Source organism: Solanum stenotomum, chromosome 1 (assembly GCF_019186545.1).
Source record: "Solanum stenotomum isolate F172 chromosome 1, ASM1918654v1, whole genome shotgun sequence".
In the NCBI taxonomy this organism is placed as follows: Eukaryota; Viridiplantae; Streptophyta; class Magnoliopsida; order Solanales; family Solanaceae; genus Solanum; species Solanum stenotomum.
The window spans coordinates 92733256-92756081 of NC_064282.1; the positions used below are offsets into that span (position 1 = coordinate 92733256).

Genomic DNA, 22826 nt, shown 5'->3' on the forward strand with positions numbered 1-22826 from the left:
AAATTAAATGGGGCCCTTTTTCTTTTTTCTTTTCAGCCAATACAATTTTTTCCATCTCTTCTTCTTCCTTACGCCCATTACCCCAAATCCAGCCAATATAATAAATAATTACAAAGTAATGAAAAATCAATGAATCGATCAGAGTGAAATTTTAGATGTTAAGAACTTGACCCATATGAAATAATGAAGATGATGGGTGAATAGTGAAAATAAAAGTTTTAAAAAACATGGGGAAGTAAAAATAAAGAAGAAGTATTTTTTTTTTCAATTATCTAACGTGTCATCGATATGGCATAGAGGTGGCGCTTAAGTGGCGCGCGTGCATTTCACTCATAAGTATGAAACTGGTATTGTATGTGTAAGGTGATATTAAATTCACTTGAATTAAGTTTAGGGGGTAAATAATTACCCATAAAGTTAAAGTACTAAAGTAAATTTTGCTGCCAAATTCGAGGGTGTTTTTATGTATTTTCTCTATATTTAATAATATGTACTCAATTTTAAAAACTTTTTGCACATCTACTAATTTGGGAATAATTTTAAATATGTGGTGTTTGAAGTTTTATATGACTGGAGTTTAGATAAAAATAATGAAACTTCAGTCATATGTGCAAGAACTTTAAATAAAAAATGTCTGAATGTCGGGCAAAAATCGCTAAAGTTCAAGTAAAAATTGATTGAACTTCAGTCACTTCAGAATAATATCAGATATGTAATGTCTGAAGTTCAGACAAAAAATAGTGAAACTTTATTCATATGAAACTTTGCAAATCTATCCACTTCGGAACAACTTCAAATATAACAAAAATAATAAACCTTTAGTTATATGTGTTAGAACTTCAAATAAAAACAACAGAAGTTTAAAGCAAAAATGCTTGAAATGCAGACAAAAGGCCTTAGATACCTTAGACATAGCACATATCACACGATATGTTTCAAGCATAACATAATTAATATCGACATAAAGAACTTGTCCCTTTCATCAAGGGTGGAGCCAGATAGGATTGAGGGATTCATTCAAATTTCTTTTGATGGAAAATTACATTTTTTATACGTAGTTAAATTTATTTTTTTGGTAGATATATTAAATGTTGAAATTTGAATCCCTTTGATTTCTTTGTATTTACCTTTTCATATTTTAAAACCCCTATTAAAAATTCGTGATTCCGCCACTGTCTTTCGTCTTATTAAGGTAAAGCATAGACCAATGACCAAATCCTAACTTTCATTGTTCGAAAAAAAAATTCCTTTGTTAACGTCTTAAGCAGTCTATAAAGTGATTATTTCAATTACCATCTAAGATTAATTAAGTATTTGAAATTATATTTAAAAAAATTGGACAAAAATACCCCTAGCTAAACCACTAGAATTCGAAAAATTGACAAGTGAAATCTAATGAGCGATTCATTAAGTTCAAAAATTTACTAGAGTTTTAAATACCATGAATCGTGCTCCTTGGTAAAAGTTTAAAACCAAGGAACGATTCATAAAGTTCAAATCTTTGTAATTTAAGTAGAAGCATTTTTGTCCAAATTTTGTTTCCACATAAAAGTATGGAAAAGTGTCTCTTATAGATGTTCTCTGAGCAAGTTATTAACTAAGGAACTTTATCTTTATCTTACTAATAAGAGATAATGGTAAAAAAAACATATCGAACGAATTTCATATCCTAACTATCAATTATTCCATTTTCCTACCTGAACTATCACCATCAATATATTAAAATACAAACAACGATTAGTTGTTCCCTTTTCCTACCTGAACCATCGTTCAAAAGAACAACTGATAATAAGGGTGTAGAACTCACAAAAAGATAGTTCAGATGTGTTTTCAACTATTAACCCTACTAATCATGAAAATGATTTGAGTAATTCTTTAGGTTACCTTATGGAACTAAAGTCATACACAAAATTATGAACTTTATATAACAAGAATGAAAAAAAGTCACCACCCTAACATCCTCAAGAAAGGGCAAATTAGAAAAGATTACAATCTCCATGAGAGTTGAGTTTTCACTTCACAAAAAGTACCTTCCTACAAAGTGCATTACAAAAGGAAAATAGGAAGATGAACCAAACGTGTTTTCCAGAGTTCAACTTCAAGTAAAATCCCTTTGTTAATTGTAAACTTGTGTCCAACTTTTCACCTCCTACATCTCCAAGCTGACACTGAGAAAAGCGCGCGATCATGCCAGCAGATCACCACGCTACCGTTCTCCTCTTTAATCTTGTATCCTTCACAACTATAACTCTGCAACAATCTCCTTGCCTGCAACATAGCGTAATAACTCAAAGGCACGTTCGCGAAACCAGCTCCATCGAATCTTTGAAACCATTTATCCAACTTTTCGTGTCTCTCCTTCCGTTCACCTCCCTCACACGCTACAATGTTCTTAATCTCCTCGCCAAACAGCATTTTCTCGACCTTTAACCTCTCTAACGATGTTCTCTGTAGTGTGAATTCGAGACAATCAAACAATGCAGCATAAAAATACAACGACTCGGATAGCCTTTCCATAAGGGTTGTACCGTTATGATTCGAGTCTTGTTCTGTAACCACCATGACCTTTGGTGACAACCCCCACAATGCGTGGAGGAATCCGTCCATCTTTGTTGATCCAGTTGAAGATAGCGGAGATGAGGATGCTGATTCATTGCCTGGACTAAAAACATTAGTAGTCGTCTCTTTTTCGAGCAAATCCCCTAAAGTGTTTTGGTTTAGTATTGCCCTTTGCAAGTGAAGACCATTCAAATGCTTAAAACCCAAAGGGGATTTCTTTTGGGGTTCATCATCATGTGCAAGAAGAGTATGCAATTGCATAACTGAACTAATAGCTAACGCCTCTCCGGTTTTAACTCGTAGTTTTTCGATATCAAGATTCTCCAATTTACTAACTACTTGATGAAACTGAAAAGGGATATCAAGTTTTTCAGCTTCTTCTGTTAGAACATGTGCTATTTGTTCCAACACTTGCTTTTGTTGATGGACCCCCGTAATCCTCAAATGCGGGGGTCCTTCAGGGCGTGCGCTCAAATCCTGAAGGAGCGCACGCCACTGCAAGGGTTCGGAAGCATTAAGATCAACTATATGAACCATTTTTTCACCTTCCATAGCTTCTATGATCGCTTGATTAGCGATCACAGAAGCTACTTTCAAGAACGGAAAGTACTCAAAAAACATCTTCTTCACAAGAATATCCTCAGATACAACCCTCAACTTAGTCGAATTCAACGCCTTGTAAATCCCATTCCAAGATCTCAAAATCCTATCAGCAAGTGACTCAGCGAAATACGAGGCGATTCGCTGCATTGTATCTCCATTAGGAGATGCAAGATGGGAAATTTGATCAAGTGCTATGTTAGCATTTTCAAGATTTCCAATAGCTACATGATTAGCACAAGTAAGCAAAAGGTGAATTAGATATAAACCTCTATCCTCAGATTTCAAATCTTTAAGCCATTGATATGGTGAACCACCAAAATTAGGTGAAAGTGACATCATTGGTGATGATGAAGTCACTGATGATGAACCATCATCTTGTAACATTGTGATTCTTGAAATCAAAACCCAAAAATTTCCCAAAAAATCAAAACTTGGTGACACAAATGCCAATACACATAAACAAAAAAAGACAAATTTTGGCAAGAATGAGTAAAAAACAGAGCACAAGTTCCCAAAAAATGATAAATTTGGCAAGAACTTATAAAGAGCACAAAGAACCAAGAATTCCTTTCTGGGTAACTCAATTCATCAAAAACCCACAAAAAGCAACACAAGAACTCCCAAAATAAGTTCAAGAATCACCAGTTCAGGAAGATGAAAAAAACAGAGCACAAGTACCCAAAAAACACAAACTTGGCAAAAACTCACCAAAAAACACAAAGAACCAAGAATTCCTTTCTGGGTAACTCAATTGATCAAAAACCCATAAAAATCAAACTAAGAACTCCCAAAATAAGTTCTTAGAACAAAGTTCAACAATCACCAGAAAACAGAGCACAAGTACTCAAAAAGCACAAATTTGGCAAGAACTCACCAACAAGACAAAGAACTAGAATTCATCAAATACCCACAAAAATCATAACCAGAACTTTCCCAAACAAATAAAAAAAAGTTTTTGCTGGGTTCAAGATTTTTCTGGTTTCTCTCTGTGTAATTTTTTTTTTGGTGAAGATATAGAGAGAGACGAATTTGGTTTGAATTAAAAAGGCGTGTTGGTGAGAGATCATAGTCTTGTTTTGTTGTTGACAAAGCATGGGATTAATTTTTGTCGGTAATATTTTTGTTTTTGTTTTTGTGTTTTGCTTAATTTCAGAGGAATATGGAATTTTTTGTGAAAAACAGAGCCCTCTTTTTTTGGCTTTTTGTGTATCAGTTCTCTCCTTCTACGTGTCTCATTATTTTGTATTCTTTTTATAATTACGGTGTTCGAGTCAAATTCGTATGTATAACCACTAGTTTCAACTTTCATGGATGTCTATCATAGTCCACAATCAATAAGTATTACGTAACACTATTTGCTAATACGAATTGAACTTGAGACCGTTTAGTTGTCATTGACCATGCGATCATACCATTGAGTGCATTTCTCGTTGTTTTTATTTCGAGTGAAATGATAGAAAATACTTTAAATTATCAGATTTTCACGAGTTTCATATCTTATTTTTCCATTGTTTCATTACTTTGCTAAATTATTACTTTCTTTATATTAAAACACATTTTGATACTGAGTTGATCAAATATTAGTTTCACTTGACAACAAGCGTGTATAAGTTAATTTAAGGCGTAACACATAAATGTGCTATTATTTAACTTGGTCTCATTTCACATTTATGGCCTCCAAATTTAGGCGTATACAAGTAGACACCTAAACTTGTATAAAGTTGAACAAATATATGAGTCCTACGTGACATAATATACATGAGACACCATGTAGGACTCAAATTGTCTTGTAGGGTGTCACGTAAAATATGTGTGTCTATTTATTAAACTTCATCCAAGTTTAAGTGTTTATTTATGCACACTCAAAGCTGAAGGACATAAATATGAGTTTAAATCAAGTTAAAAGATATATTTATATATTAGGCCTTAATTTAACATCAAATTATGTTTTAATACAAATAAAGTAATAAAATAACAAATAGTATTAGTATGGAATAAAATTAGTAAAAAATATTAGTAGGTTATGGGGTGTGCTTTTACTGAACTTATCTCTTTCTCTACTTTTAGGAAATATTTCTGTTATTTTTCTCTTTTCCACATTGTAAAGAGGAGATTCAAATGAAGTAGTTGGTTATGATTATTATCACACTTACGATTATTTACATACTAAGCTATTTAATGTATATATAGTTAAAAACAAATACTAAGCTATTTAATGTCTATATAGTTAAAAATAAAATATGTGATTATCTTATTTAAAATTTAAATCGTTAAATGAAGCTTTTAATTTATAGGAATAACTCTTTTTTATACTTCTTTGCATCTCTTTCATTTTTGAAAACTTATAAATGAAATATCTTACATCAAGAAGTTCAAATTATTAGAGGGAGTAGTAAGTACAATCACCTAGTAAGTACAATAATTTCAATACGTGTGAACCTGATATCATATTGAATTAAATATTTATTTAATAATTACAATAGTTAAGAAAAGGGAAAATGGTCTGAAAAATACTCCAACTTTGGCCGAAATTATTGTTACGATACCAAACTTTATGAAGGACCTTTTACCCCCTACACTATTTAGTGCCCACGTGGACACGTTACTTTTTATAATGATTCAATATTTATGATGTCCACGTGGGCACATATATACCTTTAAAATACACTATTAAATAATGCAAGGGGTAAAAGGTCCTTTCCAAAGTTCGATATCGTTACAACAATTTTGATCAAAATTCGAATATATTTCAAACTTTTTTCCCTTAAGAAAATCATACTTTTAATTATTTAATTATATCATATTTCAACACTTAATTCATCACAACCAACCCCCTTTTGCCTCTCAAATATCATCTTAACTCTTGTAATTTTTTTTAAAAAGAATTCCAAACACTAGAGAATAAAAAGAACAGATAGACTACTAGATAAAAACCATATACTGGTCTTTGCTTATGACAATATGTTTCAAATAAGAACAACCCCCCCCCCTCCAACCCCAACCCCCCACCCCCAACACAAAATCCAAGCTCTTTTTTTTGTTGTCTCTGAGGTAGTAAGTATAGACTATGGAACAACTTCTTGGTTGTATGTTTGTCACTATCTAAAGTGGACAAGGAATCAAGGTTGGCTAAAAGACTACTATATTCTTGAAAATACACTAAAATCCAAACATGTCCTAACAAAAGACAAGAAAAATGACATCAATTCATTTGTTTTTATTGTGGGGGCATCTCTGGGAATTTTGCAAGAAGAAAAGACAATTCAACTAGGTCTTTATCTTCTCTTTCATCATAATAAATACTATTATTTCCTCCATCTTAAATTATTTATCGTAATTCTCTTTCATTCTCTCCTTTTGAAACCATTAATTAAAATAGCAGTTTAATTATTTTTACTGATATTTGAACAATTATAACATTGCCCTGTAATTATAGTCAGAGTGAAGATTTTTTGTGTGTAAAAAACTACAAACGAAGATCTCTTGTTAAAAAGACCATAAAACTAACAAATAAATAAATTTTAGGTGCCTTAAAAAATCTTATCTTTCATCATGAACTTTTAAAATGACAAATAATTTGAAATAACTATTTTTAAAAAACACCACATATAATTATTTGAGAGGGAGGAATAAGTAATACTCCCTCCACACCAATTTATACGACATACTTTGAATTTCAAGAGTCAAACAACAAAATCTTTGATGTGATTTATTAGCATGCCTTTAAATCTTTGTGATTTATAGTTTTCAAATATGCATATTATTTTTCAAAAAAAATTAAGATTATATGGCCCACTTCATAATCAAAATAAAAAGTTTTAACTCTCGAAATATAAACAGTAGTATCATATAAATTAAGACCGTAGAAAAAATGAACAAGCTAACACAAAGAGAAGATGGCTTTAAGGAAACAGACAAAAGAAGACAGCACATTGATGTTTTGTCCTTTACTTGTTAGACTCTTAGCCCAAAGGAATGGAAATTTTGGCCACTTGTTGATAAACCCAATGGTGATTTTTGGAAGTTAGCCAACCACTTTGTTGTTTCTGACTAAAAGATCCAAGATAAGTATTTAATGCATCATAAGAAACTTTGGACTATATAAACTTTGAAAATCTTTTTTTTTTCTTTTACCTTTTTGTTTTCAAAATTTGATGGTTAGGATGAGTAAATGATACCTTTGTTAGGTGTAATGTGTACTGATTATCAATAAAGGTTGTGGTAGAGTGGTAAATATTTTCTTTTTTTTACTTGTCTCATTATTTTGTTTTTTAATAATTATAGTGTTTGAGTCAATTCGCATGTACCTCGATTAATTCTACGAAATATGTGTCGGCTCCTGCTAGCAATATGTAGGCAGACAACTCTGTCCATCAAGGCTCGACTGATTCCATAAAAATATCTATCATCTCCTCCTACCAGCAACAAGTATTTGGTAATTTTGTCTATCAAGAATAGAAAAAATGGGGAAAAATCACATAGTGTTTTACTCTATTGGAAATTGGATCTAAGATTTCTTGGTGTTCAACCCACATTATTAACCACGAGATCATACCCTTAAAGTGCATGTTTCGTTATTTTTATTTTGAGTAAAATGATCGAATATATTTTAAATTATCAAATTTTCACGAGTTTCATATCTTATTTATTCATTGTTTCTGACAGAAGGATCCAAGATTAGTTGTATTCAATGCATCATAAGAAACTTTGGACTATATATACTTTGAAAATATTGTCTGTTTTTTCTTTTTCATTTTCTTTTTTGTTTTCAAAATTTGTGTATTGTGTATTGACTATTAATAAATAAAATTGTGGTGAAGCGGTAAATATTTTTTTTATTTTTTAATCAGAGATTTTGGGATTGAGTCTCCTTGAATACAGAGTCGCTTTTGTTAGGACATATTTTACCGATGTGAATTTAGATTTAGTCAAATTTTAATATGGGTATCAAACACCGAACTAAAAACCAAATATATATATATATAGAGTAAGCATTTGGATATATAATTTGGGGTTTAGATTTGAATTTTTTTTTTATTTAAAAAGTTAGCTTTGGTTTATATTACTTTATAAAATGTGAACAAAATTTGAATTTCAATTCAAATCATGTTTTGAAATTCCAAACTCTCAAAAAAAAAAAATAGATTTCAAATTCTAAGTTATAATTTCAATTCTTTTTTAAATATAAAATGTGACTCATAAGTTTAAATTTTGCAAATAAAGACTTATCATTTTAAATTTTATAAAAAAGGAATAAATTTGTTCACCGTGAACAAATTGTCTGTTGCATTTGAGATGATTATATTAAAGAATAATTAGTTACTACTATTGCTGATTTATAAAAGCAGTGAATTTTTGTAAAATTATGTGTATATAATTTTTTTGAATATCATGGAATCATAAACATTTATTTATAAAATAAAATGGAGATATGTATGTAATTTATTAACACGGTGCCTTAAAATATTTTGTTACCTTGTTAATGAACTTTGATTTACTCATTTGATAAGATTGTATAAGAGTTAGGAAAATTGTGAGGTTTTCATGTTTATGAGAAAAAAAATGCAACTAAAAAATATTCAAATTACATATCCAAATAATTTCAACTTTAAATCGATTGATATATATTTTTAATACTTCTTTTGCTTAAATTTAAATATCACTTTTTTCTTATTTGATTTTAATCAAAAGATTACCATGAATATAAATATACAGTGTCAAATATTTTTAAATTATATTGGTTATTGGTAAAGGATAAGTCTTATAATAAATAGAAGTATAAATTATAGGAATCACATATTATAAGTACTAAATAACATTCTATCCCTTTTAGTTTTTTATTTACCAAAAATCCCTTAAAAATGATGTTTGCGGCATACATAGCGTTGTGCACGGGATACATTAGGTTTGATACATTCCACATAGTGCGATACATAGCATTGTGCACGGGATACATTAGGTTTGATACATTCCACATAGCAGGATACATAACGTTGTGCACGGGATACATAGCGTTTGATACATTCCACATAGCGGGATACATAGCGTTGTGCACGAGATACATGCGGGATACATAGCGTTGTGCACGGGATACATAGCGTTTGATACATTCCACATAGCGGGATACATAGCGTTGTGCACGAGATACATGCGGGATACATAGGTAAAATAAGGGATTTTTGAAATTTTTGAAATAAGTAGGGATAAATGAATATTAAGGTAAGTAAAGGAGTGTAGTTAAGTAATTTGTCCTAAATAGAACTCTTATCTCAAAGTAGTCCAAATGTAAATGTAATTAAGTTGAACAATATAAAAAGTATACTATATTGTGTTTTTCGAAAGTTAATTTGATTAATTTTTAAAAGTTAAATTAGATTATATTAATTTGATATTTTAAATTAAAAATTTAGATATTTAAAAATTATACGAAAAGTACTATAAATTGTAATTTTTTGCATATCAATGTGATAAAAAATATATCATAAAATGTTAATCAAAGTTCTTATCATTTGACTCTAAAAAAGAAATTATGACAATTAAAAAGAAACGGAACGAGTATTTAGATTCTTTTGTTTGAATTTTGAAAATTTTTCAAAGTGTCTATCGCGACCATATAAGTCAAAAAAAAAAATAGCTGCCAACTCGACAGTTTCAAATAGTAACGTATAAAAATAAAAATCATAAAATTAGATTTGTATTTGGAATATTTTTTGAAAAGACTATTTAGAATTTGAATGTACTTTTTTTTTGTTTATTTCCCCACTCCTCAGCCAGTTTCAACTCATTTTCTTAAAACTAGTAAAGTCATTCACTTGACTAGTTTATCCGAAATATATAATTAAATCTGTTTTAAAAGAGGTATATCTCAAAAGGAAAAAAAAACTCAAATATGTCATCGAAGTTTGAAAAAAAGCTTATCTATGTCATTTGTTAAAAGTTTGGTTTATCTATGCCATTATTTGTAAACAAAAAAATATTTTTGATTTTGTAAAACTATTTTTTACACGTGGTCAATTATGATTCGGTCACGCCGTTAATTAAATCATTTTTTAAAAGGGAAAAAGCTCAAATATGTCATCGAACTTTGAGAAAATGTTCATTTATGTCATCCGTTAAAAAATTGGCTCATCTATGTAGTTCAGTTGATAAATAATGACATGAATAAATCTTTTCACAAACGAAAATGACATAAATGAGCCAAATTTTTAACATATGGCATAAATAAGGCTTTCTCAAAGTTAGATGTCATATTTGAGCCTTTTCCTATCTCAAAATAGATATAGTCACATAGTGTGAATGATTAGGCCTTATATACGACCTATACATACTATTATAAATATTTTTTTCACTTTATTTGAAAAATATGAAGTTGGAGTTGTATTTAGTGATAGTTTTTACAAATAATAAAATAGTTATTTGAGTACTTTAAAAAAAAATGAAATATAACTTAAATGAGGCTATTTTTATAGGGAAAAAGGGACATAAATTGAAAAAAGAAAATTTAGTAAAAGTGGAAAAAGTGCAAACAAAGTATTATGTAGGCAACATTAAAATAAATAGTCCATGTATATTGTATGGTATTATTTAGTACTACGTTTGGTAGGAATTTGGGCCTATTTATAACCTCCTACATGGTATTATAGGATGTATTACTAATACCTTCCATTTGGAGGGATTAGTAATACATAGGATATAATACCATGGAATAAGTCATGTAAAGACAAAATATCCCTCAAATCATTTTAATTATTTTCTTGATTTTATGATTTATATTTGTACTAGTAAATTTATTTAAATAAATTAGCTTACAAATTATTTAGAGAAAAGTTGTTTGTTACTAAATAAATCCAATACAAATTAATACAATATTTGAAATGTGAGTTGTTTGACATTAACTAATTAAACGGGCAAATATATCACCACATGACATTTGTGATCTTAATTGAATGTATAATTTATATATATATATATATATATATATATATATATATATTTATGTGGTTTTCTTAATTATTTGTATTTTGAAAAATTTATAATACATATTAAAACTACAACTTGCAATTTTTATGTGTAAATGTAGATGATTTATTCAATTTTACTATTGTTTGCCGTCTTTTCAATTTTAAAAGTTGATAGCTTATTTACTTTTTAATTGAAAATTGACATTTCGTAAGTAATCAATACTAAGATGAAAATTATTTATCCTCAAATAATTTAAGTGAAAAAGAGGCAAACATGACAACAAAATTGTTCTTCTCATAGCTAGTTGGAAGGCCATGAAAAATAATATTGTCTGGCAATTATTTACCTTAACTCAATTACATAATAATTCAAGGGTATAATTGGAAAAACATTTTTTTATAAAGTTTTAATACAAACATAAGATGAGGTTAGAAACAATGAAGCAAACACTTGATAAAAATAAACCCTGCATTACTAATCCCTGGACTATTAATTCCTGCACTATTAATCTTTGTACCAAACGACCCCTTAGTGTTTTATCTAAAATTTTCATTGCAAAACCCAATTTTCAAATAAAAAATCAGCAAAAAGTAAATAATTCTTATGATCAAACGGTCCAAAATTGCAATAAAGATAGTTCACTAGCTTATAATTTATTTGGTCAGTTTTTTTAAATCAACTTATTTATAGAGTTTTTATTTTCTAAAAAAGTATCTTTGATGAGAAACAATTTATGTTTAATTGATAAATTTGAAAAATATTTTAACAACAATTAGTATATGATCAAGATTTTCAAAATCATTTCTAATTGTATTTTTCTCAAAAGTATTTTTTTCCTTTTCAACTTCCGCGCAGTGGCGGAGCCAGAAATTTTACGAAGGGTGTTCAGAAATTGCACAAGTACATTTTTTTTCTTTTTATAATGTGAAAAAAGGTTTAAAAGTTACTGCTAGTGAGATTCAACACATGAGCACTTTAAGCCTCAACCCTTTCAAGGCGCCTGAAATCATTGGGCTACAATACCCTATTATGTTAAGGATGTCCAAAATATGTTATTTAATCAATTCATTATCATTTTACTTGTATATACGGTGTTATTTTCCAACTAAGGGTGTCCAATTGGACAACCTCAATACCATGTAGCTACTCCCCTGCTTCCGCGACTCTCCAGAAGCACTATTCCAACGAAGGGTGTCCAATTGGACAACCTCAATACCATGTAGCTACGCCCCTGCTTCCGCAACTCTCCAGAAACACTTAATTTCTCTTAATAGGCTTCAAATCTAGAGATTTGATTCATTCAAGACTAGTTTACAACTGTTTGAGAACGAATAATCAAGGAAGGAGAGACCAAGGCTATATAAGCCCCACATCAGTTCCTCATTAAACCGATGTGGGATTCAAGTCTCATTCCTTGCGATAATATCATAACATAAAAGTTACTAGCATTAGCTGCAATATTCATCTTTTAACATATTTCGAAGTAAGATTTGTAACGTTGAGCTAGACCAAACATACCGAGTGTACCTCCTGTGTGAAGCATTACCACTTCTGCACATTCCTCCTGACCAAGTTGAGTTGCCAGTTCCCAAGCAGCCAAAGTGTAAACCGGATCGAGAAGAATACCAGTCTCTTGAGCAATCTTTCGACATATTTCGACTTCCCCCTTCAGTATATTGCCAAATCTGTAAGGCAACAAGGAGAAGAAAGAAACTCCCTTAGATATTCAGTTCCATTTTCTGCAATTCTAGAATGATAACATGCAGATATAGTAGGAATTGAGATAATATTTAGTTGAAGTTGAAAAAAGACATAATATATAATCAGACACTTGGATTTGTTACACTTGAGCTGAGGGTATCCCTCTATCCCCATGAGGTAGTGGTAACGTCTGCGTACACTCTACCCTCCCCCCAGACCCGACTTATGGGATTCCACTAGGTATATATGTTGTTGTATATAAACAGACACTTAAACTTGACCTCAGTTGGCAAGTAAACAATCTTTTGAGTATGCTCATCTAGACACCTCAACTCATCTCTCCATAGTGTCGGTTGAACATTCCAACTTGCAAAATGATCATCTATACACCCCCAAAATTTATATGTCACGTCATAGTTGGGTATCCATGAGACACAGTAGGGACAAATTGGAGTGTTTAGTTGCCAGTTGAGGTGTCTAGATTTGCACTCTCAAAGTTGGAGTGTTTACTTGCCAGTTGAGGCCAAGTTTGAGCGTCGGTGTATATATTATGCCTTGGAAAAAAAAAGAGTACTTGAAGTTGAAGTCGAGAAAGAGTATTTGGACGAAAATCTGAGTGAAAAATCATTACATAACTTAAAATACTGTCAAACAAGTTTTTCAAATATTTCAAATGCTGATTTTCATTATTTATAAATACTGATGAACAAGTCAATATTTGCAAATATTGAAATATTATTGATTGTCAACGGGTAGTCGCTAGTCGACATGGAGAGGTAAGTTTGAGAAGAAGATATCCAGTTGCACAATGCATGTTTGTCCCAGACACCAAATACCTGGGAACTTCTCACGGTGAGAAACATCAGTTATTACTCTCTCAAAGACGAGATACGACAGGGAAAAAACAAAAAGCAAGAGCTATACTTATATCAGAGAATAAGACTAATAGAAGTATTACTTACTTTCTCGGAGAGCTGCGTTCGACCCAGTGCACAAGTCCAGGTTCCAATCCGGTTAGCATTTGCTTGCCAAGATGAAGAGTAAAGCATCTACGGAATTCAGAAATTAAACTTTCCTCCTTTTTCTGGTATCCACCAATAGTGTCAGCTAGCATAACAGCAGTGACCTCCCATGGGAGCCTAATAATTAGTTTGTCGGTTAGATAGACATTGGCTATTATAAAGATGGAGATAATGTGATGCATCGAGGAGGAATAGAAGAATCTCACCCTAAGCACACTGCTCCGATTCCAAAACCAACAGCAGTTGTTCCTGTTCCAGCATCTATAATAATTTTTAACTGCTGATCTTTCCCAAATAGATGGTCCTGAGACAAGTACTCAACAAGGCGCACAACACCTGCAGGAAGCATTAGTTTGACATATATAACTGAAGTTATAAAGGAAACACACAAGTAGCTGAATCTTCACATGCAATCAGCACGGAAAGTACTAAGTTAGATAATTACGTAATGGATAAGGTAGTCCTTGTTCCTTGGGAACAGACTGATGAAAAATATTGGACAAAATCCGACATTTAGCAATAATTTGAGGCTTATCATTAAGAGAGTGACCCTTTGATGACATGAAAAAAAAACAGATTACTGAAGCATTCTCTGAAAGATTTCATTAGCGATTACTTCTTTTCCACAAGGCACATGTATAGCACGTTATTTAACGTATATGTTGTCACATATGTTGACCAACATGTAACAAAATCTCTTATTAACTGTCACCACAACAAACAAAGCAATTACCTAGCAATGCAGCAGCATCTCCAGCCCCTTCATTTATAATAGCTACCTTCTTACTCCTTTTTGTAAGAGAATCCACGTGTGAGGAGTGTTCACCGCATCCATGAGAGAATAAAGAAGCCTCTAAATCAGCAAGTGAGAAAACTAAGCCATCATTTCCTGCGATGGTATGTGCATGCTTTAAGAGCATCTCCTCCCTCCTAGCATATAGAGATCTCGGAACATAACTAACATTTCCATATAATGTTGAAATTAGATTGTAACCCGTCAGAGTTGCTGGCTGTTCTCCTCGGAGAAGTAAATGTGACTTCAATCCCCTTTCAGCACATGACACAGCTGCATTACAAGTAAACAAGAAGGTTAAAATGCAGTATCTATCTCTATCTGGCAACGGCACAAGTAAGATTTGAAAAAGAAGAATGAAATTAATAAATTTGGCAGTTAACCTGTGGCATGACGTACCAACAGCTGCAGCATGCGCACTTTGGCACCCTCCACATGTGACCTAGAATTTTAAAAGGATCACAATTAAATGAGAATTTATTTTCCACATTCCTCGATCTCGAAGAGACTAAATATAGAGGATGCTATTAGGTCATGGAGTGTCAGAAGACAAAATCTTTCTGATTAACTAGTCTTTCGTTCTGCATACATGTTTTTGGCTTTAAAAGGGCAAAGCAAGCAAGAGCATGCAGAACATAAACAAGAGAAAATGTAAGCAGGCGTAAAGGAAAGACATTATAAGACGTCACTTACTTTAGTTACTTGTTCTACATTGCACAAACTCTCTATAAAATATCACCAACTTAAATGGATGATAAAATTCCCACTTTGAATAACACTAGCTACTTAAATTTTAGAGCAACTATCAGCAGCTAAAGATTTGATGTAGACAAAGTTATCTATCCATCTGAGTAACAATCCGGTGATAAAAACTCCAGGAAATTATATAAACATTAATCTAAAAATTTGAGCAGATCGAGTTTGATCGTTGCTTTGTCAAGTCTTTTGGTTCCCCTTGCTCAACTTTTAAAAGTTACAATGATGAACAGGCAAGTTAAATTGGTATTTTTAAATTTAATGAACTAACTTAACTTTTGGTACCCCTTTAACTTTAGACTACACATACCCTTGAATTCAGTATGCTTTTAACATGCAGGGAGAAATACAAAATACACGAACCACCAAGTTTTTTTAATGAACTTCAATACCATGATTATGAGTTGCTAAATGTCAATATTACGCAATGGATATACAAGAAGATAAAAACTATTCTAAAAGACAGAGGCATCAAATGGTCTTACGACATCTGTGACAGAACTATCTTCCAAGAGAGGGAGTAGTGCATCCAGTTTCCTCGCCTTATTACCATTCACCAAAGGATGCAACAAATCATCTCTTACAACATAAAATGAAGGTTGCTGTTGGTTGTTTCTCGTCATGTGATCACCCATAGACGATTGTGGATTATTCAGAAAGGAAAGATTCCCAAGATATTCACCTCCCTGTTGAAAATCATCTTTTGATATCATTATTTGGTTAATTTTGGTATCTGGGATTCTCAGTGCCCATTTCCTCTTAAGAAATCTGGACACATGCTCCTCCTTAGGCAAATTGGATTTCACCGTTTCCTGAAACACAATCGAGGAATTAATATTATTCAAGAATTACTCAATCTTGAACTTTCATTCCTCATTGAAGATTTGAAATACATCAATTCTCCAGATGTTAAAGTAAAATGTAAACCAATTTCACCAAAATTATCAGAATATCAAGAAATATTATAGTCAAAGCATTCAATAAAGCTATAGTTCTGCATGATAGACACTTCTACTTTTTTTTTTATTTTTTAATAACCAACCAACAACTCCGTTATTTTGAACTTTGAAACTTGGTGGATCATGTGCCCCCTTATCCCCTTCTCCACTTAAATACCAGACTTGGTTCACAACAACATTTGGACGCGTGGAATGCGCCTACTATACATTGCATGATGTACTATCTTTCGGTGAACCAAAGTTGTGGGGCCAGATAGACTTTAACCTACAAATTGATTGCTTTTCCAAAAGCATAATTTGTAATGCGCCTACTTGCTTTGAAACTACCTAGTATGTTGTGTGCGAGCGCATAATAGGACATGTATGCTATTTTGAGCTATTCTTACATGTTATACCTTCTTACAGTTGTAGCTTAATGAGTGGTAAAAGCTTAATCTAAACCTATATAAATTAAGCATGACATAGTAGTATTTCATTGATTGAAGCATGCTAAAGATATATAGCAGTGTAGTACGTGCTATTAATTTGTTCAGTGAAAAGTCCATCAAGTATGATAATTGTCTGTACTAAACGTTATAATTGTTTTAATTGAGATTATCTGAATCTTATATCACATTGTTAGTGTAGCCATCTTATCGGTGAGGGCCAACGGATTTGGTCTAGTCATGATATTGATGAGAGCATAGGAAAGCGGTCTAGCAGTTCTATCTAAGAAATATCTATGGCTTTGGCCTAGTAGTTTTATCTGTGTAGGGCCTATGGGTTGGTCTAGTGAGTGCACAAATGAGGACCAAGTGTGCTTATGTGATTTGTTGCCGCGGTTGATAATCATTGAATTGTTTCACCTGCTATGGTTATTTATAGTATTTACACATACTCTGCTTTTGCTTTCATGCATTTATTTTAAATACTTGCTTCAAGGGGTGAGATGGAGGAGGGGGTCAATGATCTTAATGGGTTTTGTGCTCCACCAAATTCACTTACTAAGCCGAGCAAATTCCTCTACTAGTGGCACCGCGGGACTTATCTGGTCTTAGTTCAAGGCGGCATACCTAGTTCTGCTGATATGAGCCAACCACAAATTGTTCATGGTGGGAGCTATGACGCTTTCTGTCTTCATTTCGGTTTCACGTTGTTTCCATTGATCTTGTATTCAAATTCTATAGTAGCTCCTTGACTATACTATCGGGGTTTCAGGTTTATCTTTCACACTTGTACTATTTCTTTTCAAATTCCATTGCTTATTGGATTTCTAGGCTTTACTTATGTTTGCAAATGCTTTACTTTAAAGTTAAACATTATTCTCGAATTGGTTTTGAAACAATGAAGTGGTTCACCTAAGGATAAGTAGTCACTCATTAGGTGCCAGTTGCGACAAGCGGAAATAGGTCTAGACAAATTAGTAGGGATTTCACTATATGAACCATTCATATTCATTCTGCACTACTTAGGTTCATTTATCATAAGATTCACCATAATTAGACTGGTTTTAAGCAGACCATTAACCTACTGAACTTCCTCCTTTATCTGATGTTTGGAACTGGTAATGCTTTGCCAAACTCACATAGATGGTTTATTCAAGATTCGTTAACTCTAATTTCTCACAACTCATAGTAACACATCAATTATTTGAACGTTAAAGCAAAATTTAAACCACTTAACCAAGTGTCCACAAAAATAATTGGTGAATTATTCGAAATTAAATCTGTTATACTGAGAAAAGAACTTGACAATTTAGAAAACATTAAAAAGAGTCAAAGTTCTCAAAAATGCTCTCAATGGATAATAGAAAATAGCTAAATAACTTATGCCACACATCCAAATTATGTCAGGATTGTTAAGAGTGGGACAATCCTCAACCTACGAACTAGATTTTGGGATTGAGTTAGGCCCAAGATCCATTCTTTAACATAGTATCATAGTCAAATCCATCCCAATTCTTTGTTCACCGATGTTGACCCTGTATTTTATGTCCACACTCCAGTTAATGAGCTCTGGGTGTGCAGAGGAGTGTTAAGAGTCCCACATCCGATATGGGACAGGTAATTGATCCCGTTATATGGACTTGAATAATCCTCACCCTATATACTAGATTTTGGAGTTGAGTTAGGCCCAAAATCCATTCTTTAACATGATATTGGAGTCAAACTCATCCTAGTTCTTTGTTCATCGATGTTGGGCCTCCATATTATATTTTTTTTTGAACTTGGTAACTTAGTTGGGCCCCCATATTATATTGTCCACACTCCAGTTAATGGGCTCTAGGTGTGCAGGAGAGTGTTAAGATCCCCACATCCGATATAGCATAGGTAATTGGTCTCGTTATATGGGTTTGGATAATCCTCCCCCTATAAACTAGTTTTTGGAGTTAAGTTAGATTCACGATCCATTTTTTAACATGGTATAGGAGTCAGACCCATCTCAATTCTTTGTTCTCCAATGTTGGACCCCCCATATTATATTGTCCACGCTTCAATTACTCATGTTTGGATGAGCGCGGAGAGGGGGAGGGAAATATGGTTAATTGGTCTTCTTACATGAATTTGGACAATCCTCACCATGTAAGCTAGCTTTTGGGCTTGAGTTATGCCCCGAACTACAAACACCATTGAAATCTATCTATTAATCAAAGTTTTTACAGTTCTTAACACAATTATACTCTAATTTCAACATACACAAGTAAAAGTTTGAATCTTTACATCAAGAATGGGGTAAAGAGGAAAAGATAAAAAAGGGCAAACCTTGAGACCATTAGGAGATGAACCACAATGAGGGTTGAATGCAGAAGATAAAATCATCCCATTTCTTGGCTGCTGCAATTGAAACTTTGTGCATTTCAACATTTTTCTGTTCAATTTTCAAGAATCATCTCTCTCTCTGCTGCAATTTCTGTATCAACATGTGAAGTGATATTGCCAGAGATGTTACTTCAGCCGCCAAGAGGTATAATTGGGTTTGTTGATGATTTACTAGGAAAAAAAAATTAGTCATAGAAATTAAATATTATTTTATTTTATTTATTTTGAATTTCTTTTTACGAAAATATTTGAAGTTGAAATTGCATTCGGTTATAATTTGGTTGTTTGATTTTGGGAAAATTATGCAAAATAACAAATTTTTAGCCTATATTATATACTATAGATACAGTATAAGAAATTGCAATTTGCGGTTATAGTTCTTCCAATTTTTGCTATTTAGTTTCCTAAGTGTATACATTCAGAATTTGTATAATTTGGTTTGTGATTATATAAATTTAGAATTTATAAAATTTGGTTCATGATTGTATAAATTCAATTGTATATGCTTACCGTAGTTATTTATATACGATTTATGAAAAAATATAATAAATTACCATGTTTGTATATTGGTAGAATATACAAACGAAATTCTAAAAAATTCCTATATGTATAAATACAAAATTTGTATATATTTACCATGTTTGTATATTCACAAATGAAATATACAAACATGCAAGTGAAACATATAAACGGGCAAGCGAAATATACAAACCGCAGCCTCCATTTGTATATACTTACTCTGTTTGTATATTTGTAAGCAAAATATACAAATGGACAAACGAAATATATAAACTGCAGCCTCCAATCTCCATAGCAAACGTAACTAGAATTATGAAGCACAATTATCGAAATTATAGTTATAGAGTCTTATTATGTCTATTACTTTTGTTATTTCTAAAATTTTCTCTATTTTTAAATATACTTTTAATTTTGTTATGATTAAATGTGACCGAATTGCAATAAATTTTGATTTTAATAAATAAAAGTTTTTTTAGAAAATAAATAATTCTTATGGTCAAATTGCTCATTAAAGTAGTCCTTATGCCCCTAAACTATTCGAAAAGGTCTAGATATACCCTCCGTTTAAAGTTTAGCTTACTTGTGCCCTCGCCGTCCAACTTTTCGTCTAGATATGCTCTTATGGGCGTTAGTTGGTCTGCTGGACATATCCAACTCATTTTTCATTTCTTTAAATGTCACATGGAATTGTCATGTCATTTTGACTTTACCACATGACATTTATATGAAAATGGAAAGGGATCAATTATGCCCCTAAAAAATTCGAACCCATAAACGCCTAATCTGACCCATAAATCAACCCCACTTTTAAATAAACTACCCGACCCGTTTTCAACAATTTTGTTTAATTTTTTATTTTTTTCGATAAATCCCGAAAATGAGTAATTGATTAATAAAAAATAGGAAAAATATAAAATTAATGCCAAAAATTCACAAAAAAATATTGTAACCTTAAATTCAACAATTTCAACAATTTTTTTTATTTTTTTTCTTCGGTAAATCCTGAAAATGAGTAATTGATTAACAAAAAATATATAAAATTAATGCCAAAAAATCACAAATAGATATAGTAACCTTAAATTCAAAAATTTCAACAATTTTTTTTAATTTTTTTTTTGGCAAATCCCAAAAATGAGTAATTTATTAATAAAAAATAGGAAAAATATGAAAAAAATTATAAAATTTACGCCAAAAATTCACAAATGAATAGAGAAACATTAAATTCAACAATTTTATTTTTTTCGGTAAATCTCGAAAATGAGTAATTGATTAATAAAAAATAGGAAAAATATGAAAAAATATATAAAATTAAAAAATTTAATTCTATATTTTTCCTATTTTTTATTAAACAATTACTCATTTTTGGGATTTACCGAAAAAAATAAAAATTAGTTGAATTTAAGGTTACTCTATTTATTTGTGAATTTTTGGCGTAAATTTTATATATATTTTCATATTTTTCCTATTTTTCATTAATAAATTACTCATTTTCGGGATTTGCCGAAAAAAATAAAAATTAAAAAAAAACTGTTTAAATTTTGAATTTAAGGTTACTATATTTATTTGTGATTTTTTGGCGTTAATTTTATATTTTTTCATATTTTTTATTAATCAATTACTCATTTTCGAGATTTACCAAAAAAAATTGTTGAAATTGTTGAATTTAAGGTTACAATATTTATTTGTGAATTGTTGGCGTTAATTTTATATTTTTTTCATATTTTTTATTAATCAATTACTCATTTTCGGGATTTACCGAAAAAAAGTAAAAATTTAAATAAAATTGCTGAAAACGGGTCGGGTAGTTTATTTAAAAGGGGGGTTGATTTATGGGTCGGATTAGGTGGTTTATGAGTTCCGAATTTTTTAGGGGCATAATTAATCCCTTTCCATTTTCATATAAATGTCTTGTGGTAAAATCAAAATGACATGACAATTCCATGTGACATTTAAAGAAATGGAAAATGAATTGGATATGTCTAGCAAGCCAACTAACGCCCATAAGAGCATATCTAGATGAAAAGTTGGACGGCGAGGGGACGAGTGAGCCAAGCTTTAAACGAAGGGTATATCTAGACCGTTTCAAATAATTTAGGGGCATATTTGGCCCTTTACCCTTTTAAAATTTAGAGTTAAAGTCAACTTTGTATTTTTTTTCTTACGTGAAGCATTAGGGCTGGTTTGGTAGGATGCAGAACCAAAAAGAAACATATAGTATATAATTTTGTGTACTATTAACAATTTATTTGGTATGTAACCAGAAACAAATAAAATAATTTATTTGGTAAACTCTTTCAAGATGTAGATAATATTGTATTCTTTTCGCTTGATCTTAATTGACATTTTCAATTTTGGATGTATATATAAGTAGGCGCTTGGACATGTGATATAGACTTATGATATGAAATTAAATTGATATAGAGTTGACATTTTATTTGGATATGCAATTTGAATTTCTTAAAATATTTTTTCGTAAATATTAAAATTCTTAAATAAGATATCAGATATTTTAAGACGTTGTATTGTTCGATTATATATTTTCATTCCTTTTATTAATAAATTGGAGTGATTACAACCTTTCAAACACATAGTATAATTTTATAAAATTCCACTAGTCAACAATATATAAATAATTATGTTTCTGTAATATAATACTTTCACATGATACACATTGTACGAAACGAACAATTTTTCCACATTGAAAATGAGTTTTTTTTCTGCAATTTTTTACATGATGACCTAAATACTTAAATTACACAACTTATTTTACCATATTCGCTAAAATTCCCTACCATTTGAAAAAATTACAAAAATTCCTACTCTCTCATATTCTCGGATACATCAATTTACGCGATATATTGGCAGGATACACCACTTTACACGATGTATCGGGACGCACACGATGCATGACGTTGGGTGATGTATCCGAAATCAAGACGCGATATATCGGGACGATGATGGATGTATCCAAAACCGTGACATGATGTATCGGGACTTTTTGAGATGTATGTAGATTCCACCAAATTTAAGAAATTTTTGTAATTTGAAAAAAGATAGGAATAAAATATAATTAACTTTTAACCCTATGAAATTCGTGTAAAATTCCCAAATTTTAAATGATGGTCTATGAAATAGTATATACTTATCAACTACT

At 31.2% G+C, this 22826-nt stretch overlaps 2 protein-coding genes across 5 annotated transcripts; both read right to left on the minus strand.

Moving 5' to 3' along the window:
* Positions 1-1884: 1884 nt before the first annotated feature.
* Positions 1885-4168, minus strand: LOC125863381 (scarecrow-like protein 3). Its single transcript, XM_049543570.1, has one exon. It carries the CDS (start codon positions 3544-3546, stop codon positions 2143-2145), a length of 1404 nt encoding a protein of 467 aa, XP_049399527.1. The 5' UTR covers positions 3547-4168; the 3' UTR covers positions 1885-2142.
* Positions 4169-12481: 8313 nt separating this feature from the next.
* On the minus strand, positions 12482-19284 carry LOC125863390 (D-cysteine desulfhydrase 2, mitochondrial). 4 transcript variants are annotated; one of them, XM_049543579.1, is made up of 7 exons: positions 19097-19284; positions 15882-16208; positions 15040-15082; positions 14581-14913; positions 14054-14183; positions 13788-13964; positions 12482-12809 (listed from the first exon to the last, which is right to left on the minus strand). In XM_049543579.1, the coding sequence occupies exons 1-7, from the start codon at positions 19196-19198 to the stop codon at positions 12593-12595; spliced, it is 1329 nt and encodes a 442-aa protein (XP_049399536.1). In that variant the 5' UTR covers positions 19199-19284; the 3' UTR covers positions 12482-12592. The 4 variants fall into 4 exon arrangements, with proteins under 4 accessions (XP_049399536.1, XP_049399544.1, XP_049399561.1 ...); XM_049543587.1 differs by lacking the exon at positions 15882-16208; XM_049543604.1 differs by lacking the exon at positions 15882-16208 and having other exon boundaries at positions 15024-15082; positions 19097-19241.
* Positions 19285-22826: the final 3542 nt, after the last annotated feature.